The 18002-nt window shown below is 33.9% G+C and overlaps 2 protein-coding genes across 6 annotated transcripts in view; both read right to left on the minus strand.

The window, feature by feature from the left end:
- Nucleotides 1–816: 816 nt before the first annotated feature.
- LOC105828567 (nicotinamide/nicotinic acid mononucleotide adenylyltransferase 1) lies at nt 817–12459 on the minus strand. 5 transcript variants are annotated; one of them, XM_036293360.1, is made up of 6 exons: nt 12168–12399; nt 11410–11819; nt 11044–11145; nt 10547–10713; nt 7398–7737; nt 831–1006 (listed from the first exon to the last, which is right to left on the minus strand). In XM_036293360.1, exons 1-6 carry the CDS (start codon nt 12241–12243, stop codon nt 977–979), a joined length of 1125 nt encoding a protein of 374 aa, XP_036149253.1. In that variant the 5' UTR covers nt 12244–12399; the 3' UTR covers nt 831–976. The 5 variants fall into 5 exon arrangements, with proteins under 5 accessions (XP_036149259.1, XP_036149253.1, XP_036149252.1 ...); XM_036293359.1 differs by lacking the exon at nt 831–1006 and adding an exon at nt 1421–2972 and having other exon boundaries at nt 12168–12400; XM_036293366.1 differs by lacking the exon at nt 7398–7737 and having other exon boundaries at nt 817–1006; nt 12168–12396.
- Nucleotides 12460–14019: 1560 nt separating this feature from the next.
- The window catches only part of LOC105836800 (max dimerization protein 1), a 46138-nt gene continuing 42155 nt past the window's right edge, over nt 14020–18002 (minus strand). Inside the window, exon 8 of the mRNA XM_036293407.1 lies at nt 14020–17152. The gene's annotated coding sequence lies outside the window, so the exon portion shown is untranslated. The remainder of the gene's footprint in view (nt 17153–18002) is intronic.

Raw genomic sequence — 18002 nt, forward strand, 5'->3', positions numbered from 1 at the left:
AAACACATGCGGTTCGTTAAATATGTTTCTTCGTTGACAACATATTAATCTTACATGTATAAATATACACAGTATTTCCTATTTACAAACATATACAGCATGCCATACATTTCACTATACCTGCTTTACACTCTTAATAATATATTATTCTTACAGTAATTATATTATTATATAATTTTATATGATAACATAATCGTAATGCATAATTTTAACAATTATTATCAATGCAAACAATTATGATTAAATGCTTACATCACAAATTTGTTATCATAATTGAGCTACACAGTTACAATACAGGATTCTGTTATTATTAATTTTACAATTATTGTAATTATGTCATATCTTTAATTATGATACATAATTGCGGCAATGCATGACTCTTCAGTTAATTTTTATTAGTAACTGATTATTAATAACTTTTTGTTTAAATTTGTAATTATATTTTCTATTTTTAATCTTTTTTTCCTTCCATTTACATTTAAATCTCTTTGAAAGTTTGACCATTTTTATTTTGAAAAGCTCGCATTTAGAAATCTAGAAAAAAATAGACGATTGGTCTAATAGCAATGTATTTTAACAACTATTAAATTTATTAATAGCTTCTCTAATAGCTTTGCATTCAGAACTCTATAAAAAATATATGACCAGTCTATATAATATAATAATAATTTATTAGTGGAGTAATACTTCAATAAGCGTTAAATATCTTCTATATTTTGGGAAGCCAATGTTCACACATTATAAAAATAGTTAGTTCAATAGCGGAATTAAATGTAAGAATGATCGTGATATGGATTCCGCATGTTCTCGTAACTTTCAGCGCTCTCGTTGTTGTTGATATTGTTGCTGTTGTTAATAGCCATGCTAGGGTCCTGATTAAAATCATTAGTTCGATTAGGGTTTATAGCAGAAAGAAGAAGCCGGGGGCCACAGGCTCGAATTGGGCGAGTAGCAACGAGACAGTCAACAATCTGTCTTATAGTAGGCATGCAGGTTTTGTTGTATCCTGAAAAACAATATGTCACATGCTCCATCAGAACTAAAAAAATGCATTCCGACTACCATCACGTCGTCTTGGGTCTTAAACTTCAAATTCAAGATGTTAATAATCTAATATAAAGATTTATAATCGATTCAGAATATATCTCAAAAAATTAGATAAAAATTTCAGAATAAAATTTTATATTTTGTAATACAAACATGATATTTGACATTCAAATGAATTAACATTATACAAAAATGTTTTTGAATTCTAACTTTAATAAGCGCGGATAACTTGGAAAATGACAAAACTTGAAAAAATTTTAGAATTTTAAGAACATAAAACTTTCGAAACATTTTATATGTATATAACCCAAAAAGACGGATGTACATTTGGTTTTTTATAACGAATACGCACATACAATCATCTAAACTCGGATGTAATAGACGTATGGAAAAAACGAACAGGATTAAAATTATATCACATGCATTTTTTAATAGCAAACAAACGGGTAAACGTAAAAATATGATGGACAGGGAGAAGTCATAAAATCGGAAGTTACCAAAAAAATTTAAGCATCAAAATAGAAGAAAGTAAATCCTTTTTAATCATCGCCAACAGGCATGGCTAACAATTAATTCTAACATAATCGTGCAATTTGTTAGATCTTTTATCGACGGCAGTTCTACTACAATCTTAATATTTCTGACAATACTAAAAACGAAAGAAGATCTAAAAAGATCGAAAGAATATAGTTTCGCTTTGATCTACACTCGGATTTCGAAGGATTCCTGATGCTCTAATCGAAATGAGATCGGATTCGAAAGGGGATCTGTTAGGTCCAAAGAATCAAAGAGATTCATTGCAGATTTCACTTTAGCCTTTACTTGGATCTCTCCCTTTAAAGGTATTATTACGGGAATCGAGAGGATTAGAGATATTCCTTGTCGATGATTCCACTTTAACATTTAAAGGCATTCTTGGTGTGCTAATTAAAAGGGAGGTTATTTATCCATTGAATGTATTGCTCAAGCAATAAAGATGCGCAACATGCAGTAAAGGGAAACAGAGCTCAAAGGATTTTTCACAAAGTCACCGAATACAAATTGGGTAAACGTTAGCATTCTAAATACTTGGCTGGTAGTTGGATCTGAAAAAAAGTTACAAAACATCATTTAACACGAAAGAGTAACATCAAGCGAGCCCACGAAAAAGGGGAGCAATACTGACGATCTGTACGCAATTAAAAAAGTATGCTAAATGCTCCTGAACATACGCGAACGTATATACTTCTTCGTTACAGTTTCGTAATACTTAGCATTTGCATGCACAAATAAACAGACATACAGATGCGAGTAAAAAGTTAAAAAATGCACAGGAGCTTATTAATAATTGTGGCACAATACAAATTCTTTCACAAACTTCTTTGGCACGTCTTTCGCCACTTTTCGTGTATACAATATCCCGAAGAAACGTGAAAATTGATATAAGAAATATTTTCTTATTTAAAATTCGTTTCTTGGCAAGAATGTCGACGCTAAAAATATCTTAACTTTCAGTTGTTAGTAATTATTAAAACATGTCCATTAAATTATTAAATTAATTAATTAATGATACCATGCCTGTTAAATACTTGGAACTTGGATTTGTGATTAAATTATTACATCTAGAAGAACACCTGGAAGAACATCGGGAAGAACATCTGGGAGAGTTTACCTGAGAGAAGCAATATATCCAAAAAATAATAAATTCCTCACATTTTTCGGGACGCTCTGTATAAATTCAGAGTGAAGCGCTTTCCTTAAATCGATGTATCGCTTTGTCACTTACTACTATAATTGTTCTGTGCAATATTGACTGCAATATTACTAGGATTGTCTTGCTGTGTGTGTATATCATATGCAACTCTTGCGTAAATCATCCAACAATTTCCCGATCGTCCGTCGAGAATAACAATTTCTTCCTGTTGGTCCTTCCTATCGATACCGAGCTATCGATTTAAAGTCGTATTTTGTATTAATAACACCATTCTATCACAATAATTATGTAATACTGTAACGGCATAAGTGTTTATGTAAAGCCGAGATGCCGACTTAATAGCAAAATTACGCTTCGCCTATCATTTTTATCTGTAATTAATCTGACATTCATCTTTTCGTTAAATTAATTTTTAAATATATAATAGATATTAATTCTTAAATCTTTCTTGTTAACTGTTAATTAATTAATAACAGATCAATTAATATCAATATTTCTTTCGCAGTTTTGTCACGCAATGTCACACAAACGCATTAAATATATTTAATCAATTATAGAGTTCTTGATTACTATACGTATAAATTTATCTAATTAATAGAATTCATAAAAAAAGTATTAATAATTTTATAAATTCTATTAACTGCAATATTCTATATGTTTAAATATAATTACACATTATTTCGTTATAAAAGATTTATCGGCTTTTATCAAAGTTGTATGTGCGCGGAAATACTTGTATTAAAAAAACCGATGAAGCTTTCGTAACACGTAAATCTATCATTTAATATATGTATTTTTAAATTTCTATGCTGAGCGAATGCACGTGCGCGCCCTATCTTATATATCTTGAATCCTAAGCCACTACAGAAAAATTTCGCACATTTTTCTTGATTACTTATTCGGTTTACATAAAATCCAGACAGAAATCTTTTTTTCTAAATATAAAGGTCGTCGTATTAATAGACGAGAGACGTATCTCTTGAATTGCAATCTCCTTTCGTGTAATTTCTAATGTCAGCTGCACAAAATACTTTAGTATTCCACTGCTTCCTCTGCATAATCAAATTACTTACAAATACCAATCTTCTGATTATAAGGCAGTCTCCTTCTCGCTGATAATCTTGATTCCGTGCTGTGTGAGAATCATCTTCACCTCTTCTTTGTCTCGGGTGTTTAGTTTCTGAGCTGCTTCGTCGTCAGTTTCATTTTCCTTTCCGAGAATTTCTGTTTGTGAGCACAAATTCTCAGTAGACTTATTCAGACGGTCCACACTTCCGGCAGATCTCTGCAGAGATTTTGACCTTTTTGAATCTCTCGATATCCGCAGATTATCAGCAGATCCAATTGCACTCTTTGCGATCCTGAGCACCTTATCGCTTGCCTTCGCGGCAATTTTTGCCAGTTGGAGACTATCCACTGAAGAGTATCGTCTCTTAGTTTCTCGTGTATTTCCGCCTAAATCCTCCTTCTTTCTAAATAAGGAGCCTTTGCGATTGACCTTTTTGGCCCCGCTCGTCAAAATCGCAATCTCGTCTTTGGGTATGAAATATAACTCTCGCGGCTGATCTCTATTCGTTGAAGAACCGTGGATAAAAAGTGACTTTGGTCCGGAATCTTTGACTTTTTCTTTATCAGAGACCCTGCTTCGATCATCAGCTGATTCTGTGCCGCTCTGAAAGCCGCAGTTCTCAATCTCAAAACTATCGTCGTCTTCTTGATGCGGCTCGATTCTTTTAAAAGTACCCCTATCCGCCGGCATCGTGGAATCCTGATCAAAACTACCATCTACCTCGCCACAGATCGTACAAATCTCGCAGGGAATCTCCTGGATTTTACCTTCAAGTTCGTTGGCAGATTCCTGAAGGCAAAGGTCGCACTCAATGGAATCGTCGTCGGCCAGTGAGCTGCAGGTCGACCTGAGTGTGTAGAATGTCTCTTGATTCGGGCTACTCACTTCCTCTTCTGTCCGGAAAGTGATCTCGTTCATGTAACAGCAGATCGAACAGAACTCATCCGGGATGTCGAGTTGCGAGCCGCTACTGTTTGCCTTCGTCGGCGGAACTCCCAGAAACACCTCCTGGATACGTTTGATCGATTCGTAGCTCTTCGACTTCTTCGAGAACGTGTCGTCTTTCTTCGGCTTCTGCGCGGATTTTTCATCGGACGCGATCATCGAGTCCAAGCTGCCCTGAAGAGGCACATTATAACGTCGCACCTTCCTCGTATATACGTCCCTAATTTCGTTAAAGTCGCACTTTGTTTTATTACCAGCATTTTTTGCCGTTTTTATTGCTTCTTGTGCTTGTTGCCCTTGGTTATCGTTCATTTTCACAGCCTTCTGAGTTTGAGTCTGTTTCGGGCTCTTCATGGAAGACGGTCTCGAAGAATACCGAAAGAGCTCTTCAGTTCGCGATGTATCTCGATTATCAGCACGTCGATTTTGCTTCTTCAGTTCGGCTTCGGAATCTGTTTTGGGACTTTCTATTCTCACTGAAGATTTCTTCGGAGAATCTAGAAAGACTGCCTCTAGTTGAGAGGCTGCGCGATCGTTGACAGATCGATTGTAATCTTTCATATCTTCGCCTCTGTAAAAGACTTGACCCTTCTTTTTAGGGCTCTTTGCACTTGTAGATGCTCTCGAAGATTTTTGGGACTTCCTAGATCGAGACGTTTCTTGATCACTATAATATCTGTCATAATCCCTTATTTCGTCGGTGTGAAGCACCTCGATTTTTCTGGGACTTCTCACTTTCAAGGAGGATGATCTTGAAGACTCTTGGAAAACATTTTCTGCACGACATATGTTACGCTCTTTGGCACTTTGATCTTCCTCCTCGAGGTCAACTATCTCTATGTAAGTCTGTTCTTGCTTGACCTTCTCGGAGTTTTTCATCTTCGTGGAAGAACTTTGAAATGCTTCAGAATGAACGCGCGTCTGCGGGTCAGTGAATCGATATTGCTCCTTGACTTCGACATCGCGAATCTGACCTTCTCTCATCTTTCTCGGACTTTTGCGGGAGTTCACGATCGATTTTCGATACTTGCCGTCTATCTCGAGACTCGAATCGCAAGATGTCATCCGTTTTTCTGAGGAATAAGTGTCTAATTCTGATCTTCTCTCCGTTCTCTTGTCAGCTTCTCGCGACGTCTTGAATATTTCTTTTGTGCGTTCGTCACCTTCAAGGTAATACTTATCGTCTGAAAGTGATTCTTCCACGGCATATTTCAATTGATCTGTTTCTCCTGAAGACTTTACGCGATTATCGACTTCTTTAATCAAAGATAACTCTTTCTGGCTCTTGGAAATATCACTTTTTCTTATACTTTCGTTATCGTTTATAGAATCAGCTAGGTTATCTGTAGCATCTTCGGTTTGACCGTCAGCGTACTTCAAATTCAGTTTGGCAGTATATGAAGGTTTCTTTTTTTCTTCTACATCTTCCTCGGAATCATATTGACTAAGGCGATAATCTTCCTTGTCTACGCTAAAATCGGACAGAGCACATTCGTGACGGCCGTCCAGTGATGTCAAAGAAACATTCAACGATGAAGTCGCCTTGGCTTCTAGATATTTAGTTTTATCCGATTCGAAATCAGATATCTCTTTTCTAGAATCGATTTCCACATCATTATTGACTTCAACATTCATATCATCTTTTGCACTAAGTTTAGTTAGTTTTACATCGTCTTTACCTATTTTATCTACCTGTAAACTTTCTTTGGACTTATTTTTTTCCTCGTCAAGCTTAATTTTAAGCTCGTTCGTAAGTTTTTCTAATATTAATTTACGATCCTCTTTTAACGAAAGTATGCCATGACTGGAATGAACAGGCTGAACCTTAACAACATCGGAAAACTCTAAGTCAACTATTTCTTTGTTGCCAACATTAACTTTTCCGTCTATGACATCTTTTACCATTGATCTGGAGCTCTTCTCCAATCCAATTGTGCTAAAACTAGACTGATTCGAACTTACTTCGCCAGTGTTCGCTTCTACCGTAGACTTACGTGTTTCTTTCAGCGCATTCTTATCATTTAAACCTAACTCTACATCGATTATGTTTTTCCCAGAAATAACTTTTCTATCGCGAGCTTCGACTTCGTCATTCGCAGCGCCTTCTCTTTTCGGCCAGCAACATTCTCCCAAACGAAGTTCGCCAGAACTTGACTCGCTAGGTTGAACCTTCATCATTAATTCGCGATTATCAGTCGAATCTAAACCTACAGCACCAATTTCCATCTTAGATCTCAAATCCAAGGCATCTTTCTGTCCAATCTCAGTTTTACCCTTTACTGCAATTTTTATTGTTGACCTAGAACATTCTTTCGACACGAGTTCACCAGAACCTAAATCTACATCGACAATTTCCTTAGATTTCATACTTGACGCGTCTTTATCCTTTGCAATACTGTCTACCGTCATCCTACGATCCTCGTTCGACACCAATTTGCTAGAACTCGAAGAAATTTTTACTATTACTTCATGATCATCGTTTGAACCTAAATCCACATCAATAATTTCTGTCTTGGATCTGAAATCCGAGACCTCTCTCTGTCCAATAGTAGCTCTATCCGCGACACTATCTATCGATCTATGACCCTCTTCTGACGAAGGACCAGGCCGAGACCTCGCCATCGGCTCGTCAAGCGCACCTACCTCGTCTACAATTCGCGCGACGCCGGTCGCGCTGGCGATGATCTGTTTCGCCTGACCAGGATACGCGGCTCTAGATACGTGCTTGACGTTGCCGTTGTCGGCGCTGTTACTGATCACGCTAACGAATTGTTCGCGAATCTCGTCGAGCCCACCACCACCCACAGTGTTCTGCAGGTTTTTGCGTAGCACCGCGTCCGGCACATCGATAGACGCGGCGATCTCGACCGGGCTCGGCGAGCCCATGGTTACATCGCTGGGTGACGGTGTTAGAAATGCGGTTAGGTATCGGGGATGTATGTGCAGGTAATTGTTCGCATTCGGCGATGGCAATTCCAACTTACTTCGGTGTCCAATCAGCAGCGGCAGCGTGAAAAACACATGACGATGTTTTTATAGAATATCATTTTCGCTCATTACGTCTCACATTCTCGCACAACATAATTTAGTCGCGTGGGTTTGCTTCATACGCAGTTGAATATTATTAGATGATTGCATAGAAATTATTTATAACGATTCTAGATTTCCGTAGAAATAAAATATGCGGCTGAAAAATTCGTTAGCATTCTTTTGAATCCAGTGTTTCATGTAAAAATTTAATAGAAACTAATTGTTATATATAAGATTCAGTTTAATTCCGATTTCAGCTTTACTTATATATTTGCAACTTTATTTCAATCAGCATGTTTTATATGATAAATAGGATGTATGAGAATAAATAGGTTGCTATGATAATCCCACGCGACTAGAAAAAAAAAAATAGTGACAAAGGTGTCCTCGGAATTCGATTCACTGACGATATTATTTATTACAACTGAAATTCTACTCTAATTAATTGAGTTATTTTATTAACTTTCGTCTTTATTGTCAACAATAACAAATTAAATTAAATATTATTTCAGTAATTTGTTCGCAATAATTATATTATTGTCCATGTCAGTGAATAAAATTATTTAAAGTGCATGTAAATCTTAAATTAATTTAATTGTGATATTTTATTAACTCTCAGTAAATAGTGCAAAATTATTTCTTTTGAAAATAATTTATTAATATTAAAAATATTATAAGAAACTAATTTTAATCAATTTGTAAATAGAAATTTTTATCGTTTAATACTCTTGAGTTTAAAAGTTTTTTTTTATTTGCTGAGAGTTAAATATATCTTTTTGCTGCTTAAAACCTACAAAAAAATAATCTTATATGTTAAATGTATATTATTTTACATTCAAAAAATGTTAAAAAACAATAAATAAAATACAATATTTTATAACATTTATTAAACGTCAATTCAAATAAAAAGTTGGTATTCCATATAAAATGCACAATTATATTCTTAAATTAATTATAGTAAACAGAAGATAATTCTTTATAAATATTGTACCTTTAAAGTAATTAAATAGTAAACAGAACCAATACAATAAATAGAATGTAATTCCTTTAATTAACAAAGATACATGGCTCAGATATTTTATGAACATTGAAGTTTTTGCATATAATTTCAATAAAGATAAAAAAAACACTTTTTTTTTTAAGTATTTAATCGCACATTATAACGTACGATTAAATACTTATAAAAAAATACATGTCTCCCTTTTATATTGATCTACTACATGTCTAGAGCTCATAAAAATAGAAGGAGAATATTTTAATATACTGCCATGTAAATATTGTCGACGGAAGACAGTCAGGAAGACTAGAGTAAAGAATATTGTACATCGTATAAATTCCGTCGAAATATTACCATAGTAATGATCGCAATGCATTCCTTTTAAGTATCCCATCTTTTTGTACATACTACTTTTTATATATGTATATAAAATATTACAATGTAACGTTTAAAACGTTTCTATAGATACATAATCGATAATTAATCGGGAATTGGTCTCAAATAAACGAATAACATACAGTTAACAACAATGATCAATTAATAAGTTAGAAATAAATAACGTAATTTTTCAAAAACAGTTTGATATTTACTGAAAGTTACACATATATATTTTTAAATATTATCCTATTAGATTTTATATTTTCTTTCATATTTTTACAAACTCAATTATGTTTCATTAATTTTGTATTTTTATTTCGCACAATGGAAAAACTGCTATTATATATATAAAAATCATATTTATAATAAATTTTATTTTTATAAAAATAAAATATATTATCTCCTGTGTAAAGTGTATAAAAATTGATAACAATACGATATCTACAACAAGACTGCCATAGTCATTAAATAAAATATCACAAAAACGTTATAATCATAAATTAAAAAAAAATTTTTTCCTCAAAATTCATTTCATTGCAACCATATTGAATTACGGCACAAAAACAAAATCTTTTTTATGGTACTCCTACTGAATTAATTTAGGTTTCCTTGTTAAACTTGTTTAACATAATTAATAATATATAGAAATTTATGAAACAATTTTTTTCTGTACATTGTAATCCAATATAATGGCAATCTACTATCGCATTATGTTACTCGGGTAATCAAGCAACGGTAAATTTTATTATGATACAATTTGTGCGATAATTTTATTTCTTTCTCATTACGCCCCATTGAGCTCCTGTATTGCTTATTCTTTTCCCTATTATTTCAGTTCCCCTCTTGCGTCGTTCTCATTATATTTACCATATAATCGTGTATAGTGCGTAAAAAAAGCGAGATTTTTAAACGTGAGATAATCGGAAAGCGATGCAAGAGGAGAAGTAATACACAACAGCGAAACAAGTAAAACAGCTAAAAAATATACGCGATTGATTGTACGTTACTTGACTCCTCGATTTTCTATTTGCTTAATTCAGCAGCGATCGCTGCAATTTTTCATATGCAATTTACAAAATTTTAAACTTATATCTACATGGCTTCAGACACATCTTAATTGCCTTCGTCATTTTAATCCTCTGCAGCTCAACAGCTTTGAAATTGTATACTGTTTTTTATTTTACTTTTTTCATCTTACGTGTTAATCATATGAAACATCATATCAAAACTGTACTGTTGATACATACAGATCTTTTATTCGTATTATTAACATTTCTTAAATGTCTTTTAAGCAACAGAGGAATAATGTGAGCTAGCGGACAAAACAATAAAAACAAGCTATCATTATTATAAAAGAATGCGTCTAAACAGAATATTCGAAACTCACATTGTCGTGTCTGGCATTCTCGCGTCGTAGATCTCATGCTTGTAGATGTAATCTATGACGGAGTCCTGCAACAAGTACCGGACACTCTCGCCGCGCTTCAAAGCTCGTCTGATTCTCGACGAACTAACTTCATTCGGAATCCATTCGGTTACGATACAGATATTGTTCTGTATGTGGAAATATGAAAAAATACAAATCAAATTTTGCAGCAATTCAAGGCTGTTTCTGAATTGATTGGTTACATCTGTAACCAACGATAACAAATGGTGATTTTTACAATCTCAAAAATTACAATTGTCTAGTAATTTGCAAACATTTAATTAAATTTATCATTGATTAAAATTTAGTCAAATAAACATTAATTAATTTAATTACTTAATTTAAGTCAACAAAAACATTAAATAAGCACATATTGCACAGCATAAACATGATTCAATAAGACAAAAGAATTTTACCAGATTTTTAATATTTTATTATTTATTTTATTACATGCTTACCATATGCTTGGAGAGAATGTCCGAGTCATAAATAAACTTGTTAGGATTGGCACCTTCTCTGGTGATGACCACAAGACCATGCTCGCCGACAATTGCGTCAATCTGTGACACATATAAAATCAACCATTTTCTATTTTGCTATTTTACTCATGTCCTTATTATCTTCTTAATTTTTAGTTAGAAAATATAAAAGATAGCTTATTTCAAAGGTGTAAACTTGAACAAGAAAAGGACAAAAGTTTATTCAAAATTACATTTTTAAAAAGTAATGTTTTAAAAGTAATATTATAAAAAAAAATATTCTATTAAAAAGATATTCTTATCCAAAACAATCGCGTACAATCATATTTCGCATATGTAACTCACATCTTCCTCCACCCAAAGTCCAGGAATGCCAAAGCTCTCTAGTAGATCTGCGCCACACAGCAGTTTAATCTGTATCGGTGTACTGTCTTCGCTGTTCTTCACGTTTTCAGGAATCCACTCAGTGTCCTCTATCTGTAGGTGATGCTTGATGTCATTGGAATTGGACAGCACTGAATTGAGGAGATTCTGATGGTGCTGTAAGCTAATGCGGGTCTTGGACCAACAGTTTTGCCTGGTCTCCCATGTGCTCAGTCGAATCCAGTCGCTGTTCTGTAACGCGAGTCGCAGCATCGCGCATCTGTGAGTAGCACTGGCCAGCTCTTTCTTGGCGTACACATCGTGCACTGGAGAGATCACCCCGCCGACGACAACGTGCGTTCCCAATCGATGCAGATGGTCTCGAGCAATTTCTACAGTATTATTCACATAAAATTAATAACTACTAACTACAATTCAAGATTAATATTGAATTATATATACAAAAATTACAAGATTTGAATTTTTACATCACATATTGATTATATATTTATGATTAGGTGATATATTATGAAGCATTAAACGAAAGGGGTGAACAACAAATTGAGAGAAAATATACAACGAGCAATTGAGCAGAAACGGATCACCTATAAATGATGAAAACATGATAAACAAGTTGCACGCATGGCAGCGAGGTGATATCATGCGTGATAACGGAACGTGACGTGACAATATTCGCCGCTCCTGAGGGCGACGACAAATTATCGATTCTACGTACGTACCGAACATTCGCAGGTGCATATTCGTCGGCGGGTTATAGCTGCCGCATGACATCAAAATTACACGCTTGGGCGCCATTTTGCGCGCTCGCCACTCGTCGCCGCATCGGCGACCGACCGCACCTCCGTCACCGTCAAATCGACCCGAGGCGCTGCCACTAAACAACGACAACGACGACAACGACGACGGCGACGACGCGCGCGTCGCGAGGTTGCGTAACCTACTGACCGCGTTTAGGAACGAATCGCGCGCCGATTGCCGCCATGTTATCTCAAGCATCGCCGACCAATAGAAAGCTCTCTTAATCGCAGCAGCGCGCCATCTGACGCGAGTCGGCTAGTGAAGATCCATTATGCGGCATTCACACCATGCAGCATACTGACGTCCAATAGATGGGCTCGCTTTCTACGGACAAAAATGTCACCAGACAGACCCTAGGACATACATTATACTATTGGATAATATCGCATCCACTTACAGGCGAAAAAAATTGCTACAACGCTTCTTTTGATTTCTTTCGGAACGCAGACATTCGAGTTTAGTCTCTCCAGTTCTCGATCGGTAAACGATATAATGCAACTGTTGCGGATACTTCCTACCTTCATTGCGAGAGCTTCTTTGTCAAACGAATCATATCTGGATATATGCATGTAATATTTATCCTAATTTTAACATTGTAGCTAGCGTAACATGTATTCAAGAAATATTAAACTTAAATATGAATTTGAAATTATATGGATTTTCTGACAGCTTAGAATATTAGAATATAGACTTAATTTTTTTTCAACTAATGCTCCGATTAATGAAAAAAATCTAACGTAAGTTTTAAATTCTCCTTTAACAATTACAATAATGTAAAATAAGTTTGAAAAAATAAATTACTTCCTAATAAAAAAAAAGATTAAATTAAATTCTCATAAACATTGCATTTTAGAGGTTAAATGAATTTGTTTTAAAATGGAATATCGTAGACTTTCCTTTTTAATATTTTATCTGTTTCTACTTGAATGATCGACATGTTAAAAAAATTGACATTAATCTTACCTGATATTTAAAGTCATTCCTGGCTTGATGATTGAATGGCGATACTGAACCTTACGAATTCCTTCATTTATGCATCTACTGTTGTTTCGAGACAACTGATATTGTTTTGTTTAAATTATTCTTTTTTTTTCATCTATAAAAGACAATTTTTATAATTCATCGATTGATCAATCTTTATAGAACGAAATTCTATTTGCATAATGCAATTAATCAAACGATGAATTAAAAAACTCACCTGTACATTTTGCAAAAAATATTCTTATATTTGTTTAACATATAGTTTATTATCTCTCGTCAATATTTGATATATTGCGATTTCATGTATGATTATTTAATGTATGAATTAATCTATTCTTATTTTATTTATTTTTTACTCTACTATATACTACATATGTGCATTTTTTTAATGTGATCTCATTCTAAATAGTAATTGCCGTAAAAAGAAATATATATATATATATATATATATATATATATATAATTAATCGTTGTATAAATTAAAGGATCTTTCAATAACGTAACACAATGCGCGATATACAAATCTCATAATTTAAAAAAATGACTTGTAATTTAATCGCAAAAACGTTTCAAGAACTAAAAGATGCTTTTACAAAAGAATTATATCATTTGAATGTTTCCGATTGAAATTCGTGAAAAAAGTAATTTGATATTTTAAATTAATAAATTAAATTAACACTTATTTTGAAAAAGTTTCAAGAGTTTTCAAAACCTTAACTTGTCATACGATAAACAATTCTTTCCTTATCCTACAGTGTTGATGAGAGGGGCTGGTTCAATAATACACAAATCTAACTTTATTCATATTTTTTTTGTCATTTTTTTCCGCTGAATCATCGAGAAAATGATCTTGAGAGAACAGAAACCTCTGCGATACGAATAGCAATTACAAGTAAATATGTACAATAATATATAATAAGTGATGGTTGCCCTTCCTTTTCTTCTTCTTTTTCTTCAACAGTCGTCTCACTTCGCACAACGGCAATCAACCAGTCAGTATTTTAACCGTAATAAATCGCGCAAGACTCAATCTAGCTTGCCTTCCCACGCATCCATCCCCTAAGCATTAATTACTATCGATCATCGAATATCGCGACAGTATCGACGAATTGACAGAAATGCTTTCCTAATTCAAATCAACCTTCAAATCACCAACCGGACTCATCTCATTTCGGAATCATCGCGCAAAACTCGCACAATCAATTTTAATCACGATGCAAGATGTTCAAGCATTCGTTTAAGAGAATAGCTCATGTTCTCCGTTTTCTTTTTATAATTTTTTTCTCCTTTTTTAGATTTTACAATCTCAAACTAATGATTAGAATACAAATATCTTGCATCGCTCTTAATATTGGTCTCATTTTTAACTTCACTTATTGCGACCATTGTGTTGCACTTGATGATCTTACTTCGGTTCACTTTAGCCATTTTTTTCGTAAAATTCAAAATTCTCTCTCTCTCTCTCTCTCTCTCTCTCTCTTTCTTTCTCGGTCTTGAATATTTCATTACCATACATTCACACACTCACATTCGTTTAAATAGTACTTTATAATGTTATATCTTTGTTTCTTTCAAATTTCTCTCTCTCTCTCTCTCTCTCTCTCTCTCTCAATATCTCTTTACGCCTCTTCCACTTTCATTCTCTCATTCATTCTTTCAATCGACTCCGATTGTTCGTGATTCGTATAAGGTGAAATGGGCTATTTGTGTATCTCACGCAAATATTTCGAATTTTGTTTTCTTATACTTATAGTAAGATAAAATTGAATTTTTGATTGAAGTAAACTGTAAAGTGATAGAAGTATCTGTCTACTAAATTATTCAAAATATGCAATTGACTTTTTGCAATTGATCGAATATTGTACATTTATATTTAAGAACTTACGGAATTGTTATTCTCTTTATTATGATCTTATAATAATCTTCCATAAATCAATTTTCATTTTGGAGGAAATTCCTCGATCCTTTGATCGAGTAATCAATCATTTTATCAAAAAATAAAAAATACTTTAATTACTCTCTGGTATCGATTGCACAATTATCCCACTTCATCCTATTTCGAACAACTACTGGACACACTTCGAGATCTAAACATTTTTTAGACAAGCACTCGACAAGTATCACTGGACGACATGACACTGTTAAACTGTCATTAATCCGAGCTAAGGAAAATAACCGACGAGTATATAATTAGCCCAAACCACAGTTACTTCACTTCATTCTACTATTACAATTCGTCTTTCTTTTTTTATTTTTTTTTTAACTTTTGCTTGGTTGCTTTTGCTAGCTTGCTTATTAAAGTGATTTCGTCGTCGATTTATTTACTTTTCTGTTTTGGATCGTGTATATTAACAATATGCTCGTCAACTTTTGCGTATAACAATTATGAAGGCTCTTGGATCTCCAAGTCCTGAGATATCTCCATCTTTTTTATACTCTAAATCCATGGCTATCCCTATATTCTTGATTTTATATTCTTTGGACTACTTCTTGGAGTACTGGAACACTCTTTTTACTCGAAATCTAAAACTCTTGGATTCTTGAGAAGCTTTAAAGCTACCTTGAAGCTTTAAGAATTCCCTTATAGGCTGTCCATGGATTTACAAGTTCCCTGACAATTTTTCTATCATCCTATTCTATGTATTCATCGGCTTTTGAGTTCTCAAAGATCCCAAAAAAAGAAATCGAAATCAAAACCATTGGAGGTTTCTTTCAAATTATTTGAGCCGTCAAGTTTCTCAAATGCCGAGTCATAGAATTTTTAGATCCAAGATTCTCAATTTTTTTTACATCGTAAGATCGTAAATATTAGATTTCTTAATCTTGAATTAAAAAGAGAATCCTGGATCCTGGGATGAAATTCAAACTCTGCGAGGAAATAATCATTAGTTTTTTTACGAGACGGTAAGCCTCTCGTATCTTCGTTCTTTTTTCCTCGCTGAAGATCCTTGAAGCCTTCTGTTATCAAAGTCAAAATATCTTTGAATCTCAAAAATCGAACATTGCTACGCAAAAATTGACGAGACTGTACAACGTCGAGTCTCTCGCTTTAGCGAGGACATATTCGCCATCATTATTATCTCCTCTTTTCGTTTATCACCCTTCTTTATTATCATCGCCCTATTCTTCCCTCTCCCTCTATCTTTTACCTCTTTATCGCGCCTATTTGCTCGAAGATCATCCTCCCCGTCATCTTGTATTGTATATCGTAATATATAAAGAGGATGAGAGATTGGGTGAGAACCCTCATCTTCTCGCGTAAGACTCGCGTGGCTCAACAACGACCGAGAAAAGGACCGCACTTTTCGTCTGAAGGAGTCTTGCCACGCAAAATTCGCATTTCTCATCCCACTCTCTCGTCCTTCCTCCCTCACTTTTTCTTTTCCTATTTTCACTGTATTCACTTCCTTTAAGTAGCTTCTAACTTACTTTGTATTCGTTACTATTTTTTTTTTTTTTTTATAAAGACATCGCTTCAACATACAGAGCACAACTATTGCGCCCAAAAATGTTGATACACCGATAGCTCTTTAAATTCTCCCTAACTTATATGTAACTTTTAGTTCATCTTTTACAAGTACATCACTTTCAGATGTACAGGGTATTACATATATAAACACTCAATTATATAAGTATTATATAACCATCGCTCGAAAAAGTTGAGACACCAATAGCCTATCGTTATAAGTGACTGAAAATGAGCTATTCGGATACTCAACTTTAAAGGTGCTAATAAATGATGAAACCTTGCGGAGTTTCTACCGTTGATAGCTCTTTCTCTGAAGGGTGTTCAAAAACGGGGGAACACCTTAAAGGAGGACGATCTTCGAGATACGACTGGCCGATCTCGGCCTACAGGACTTATAAAAAAAGATCTGTCGTCACACTCACTTCTTCAGTGTGTATCCTCCGTCTTCCTAAGCATCTAAACAAATAAAGCGACAAAACGTCGAACGATGAAAAAGGTGTCCCCAAGTGACACTCCAAAAAAATCTTATGATCAAAATTAAATTCAAATGTAATTCCCATAATCTCGAAGTAAAATTGGAATTTAATTCGAGATCTCATATTAATCGAGATTAATTCGTACATTACTGGAATTAAATCCATATTTAACTCGAGACTGTGTTAATCGGGATTAAATCCCAATTAAAAACTGTCGAGTTAAAATTAAAATCTTACTCGATTAATCGAAAATTAAATTTAAATCTAATTCACATCCCGCTAAAAATCGCATCAACTAAGTTTTATCTACGTCATTTAAATCCTTATTATGAGTACTGTAGTAATAGCATAGTAGTTGTTGTAGTAATAGCAGCGATAGTAGTAATAGTTATAGTAGTAGTAGTAGTAAATAGTAGTATTAATAGTAGTGTCTCTTTTTTTTATTCCTTTTTCTGCTTAAACATCATTTTTAATTCTTTAGGTTTTCTGATTTCTGATAATCTAACAGACATCTAAAAATAACACCCATTTTTTGTTTTTTTTTTTCATTACTATTTGTATTTTTATTCTCGATCTCTCTTCTTTGTTTTCCTCAATCTCAAGCAAGCGTTACTTAAGGGACTCCTTTTGTAAATTTTATCCTGCACCCAAAGACCTCGATTGTAAACGTTTTTATTAAAAAAAAATTTTTTTTCTTCGGAAAGATTCAACAATCATCAGAAATAGCAGGCAACTATGAATATTCTACTACTGACTGATATTGATAATCATAATTTAGTATTGCATTGTTTGATAATCAACAATGGGTTATAATATTAATTGATATTAAA

This window comes from Monomorium pharaonis, chromosome 1 (assembly GCF_013373865.1).
Source record: "Monomorium pharaonis isolate MP-MQ-018 chromosome 1, ASM1337386v2, whole genome shotgun sequence".
NCBI lineage: Eukaryota > Metazoa > Arthropoda > Insecta > Hymenoptera > Formicidae > Monomorium > Monomorium pharaonis.

Coding starts and splice junctions, on each gene's coding strand:
- LOC105828567 (XM_036293354.1), bottom strand. CDS start 12,444: ATGCTTGAGATAACATGGCGGCAATCGGCGCGCGATTCGTTCCTAAAC. Junction 10,714..11,043: donor ACATTCTCTCCAAGCATATG/GTAAGCATGTAA, acceptor TTCCACATACAG/AACAATATCTGTATCGTAAC. Junction 7,738..10,546: donor AGAATGCCAGACACGACAAT/GTGAGTTTCGAA, acceptor TGGACACCGAAG/TAAGTTGGAATTGCCATCGC.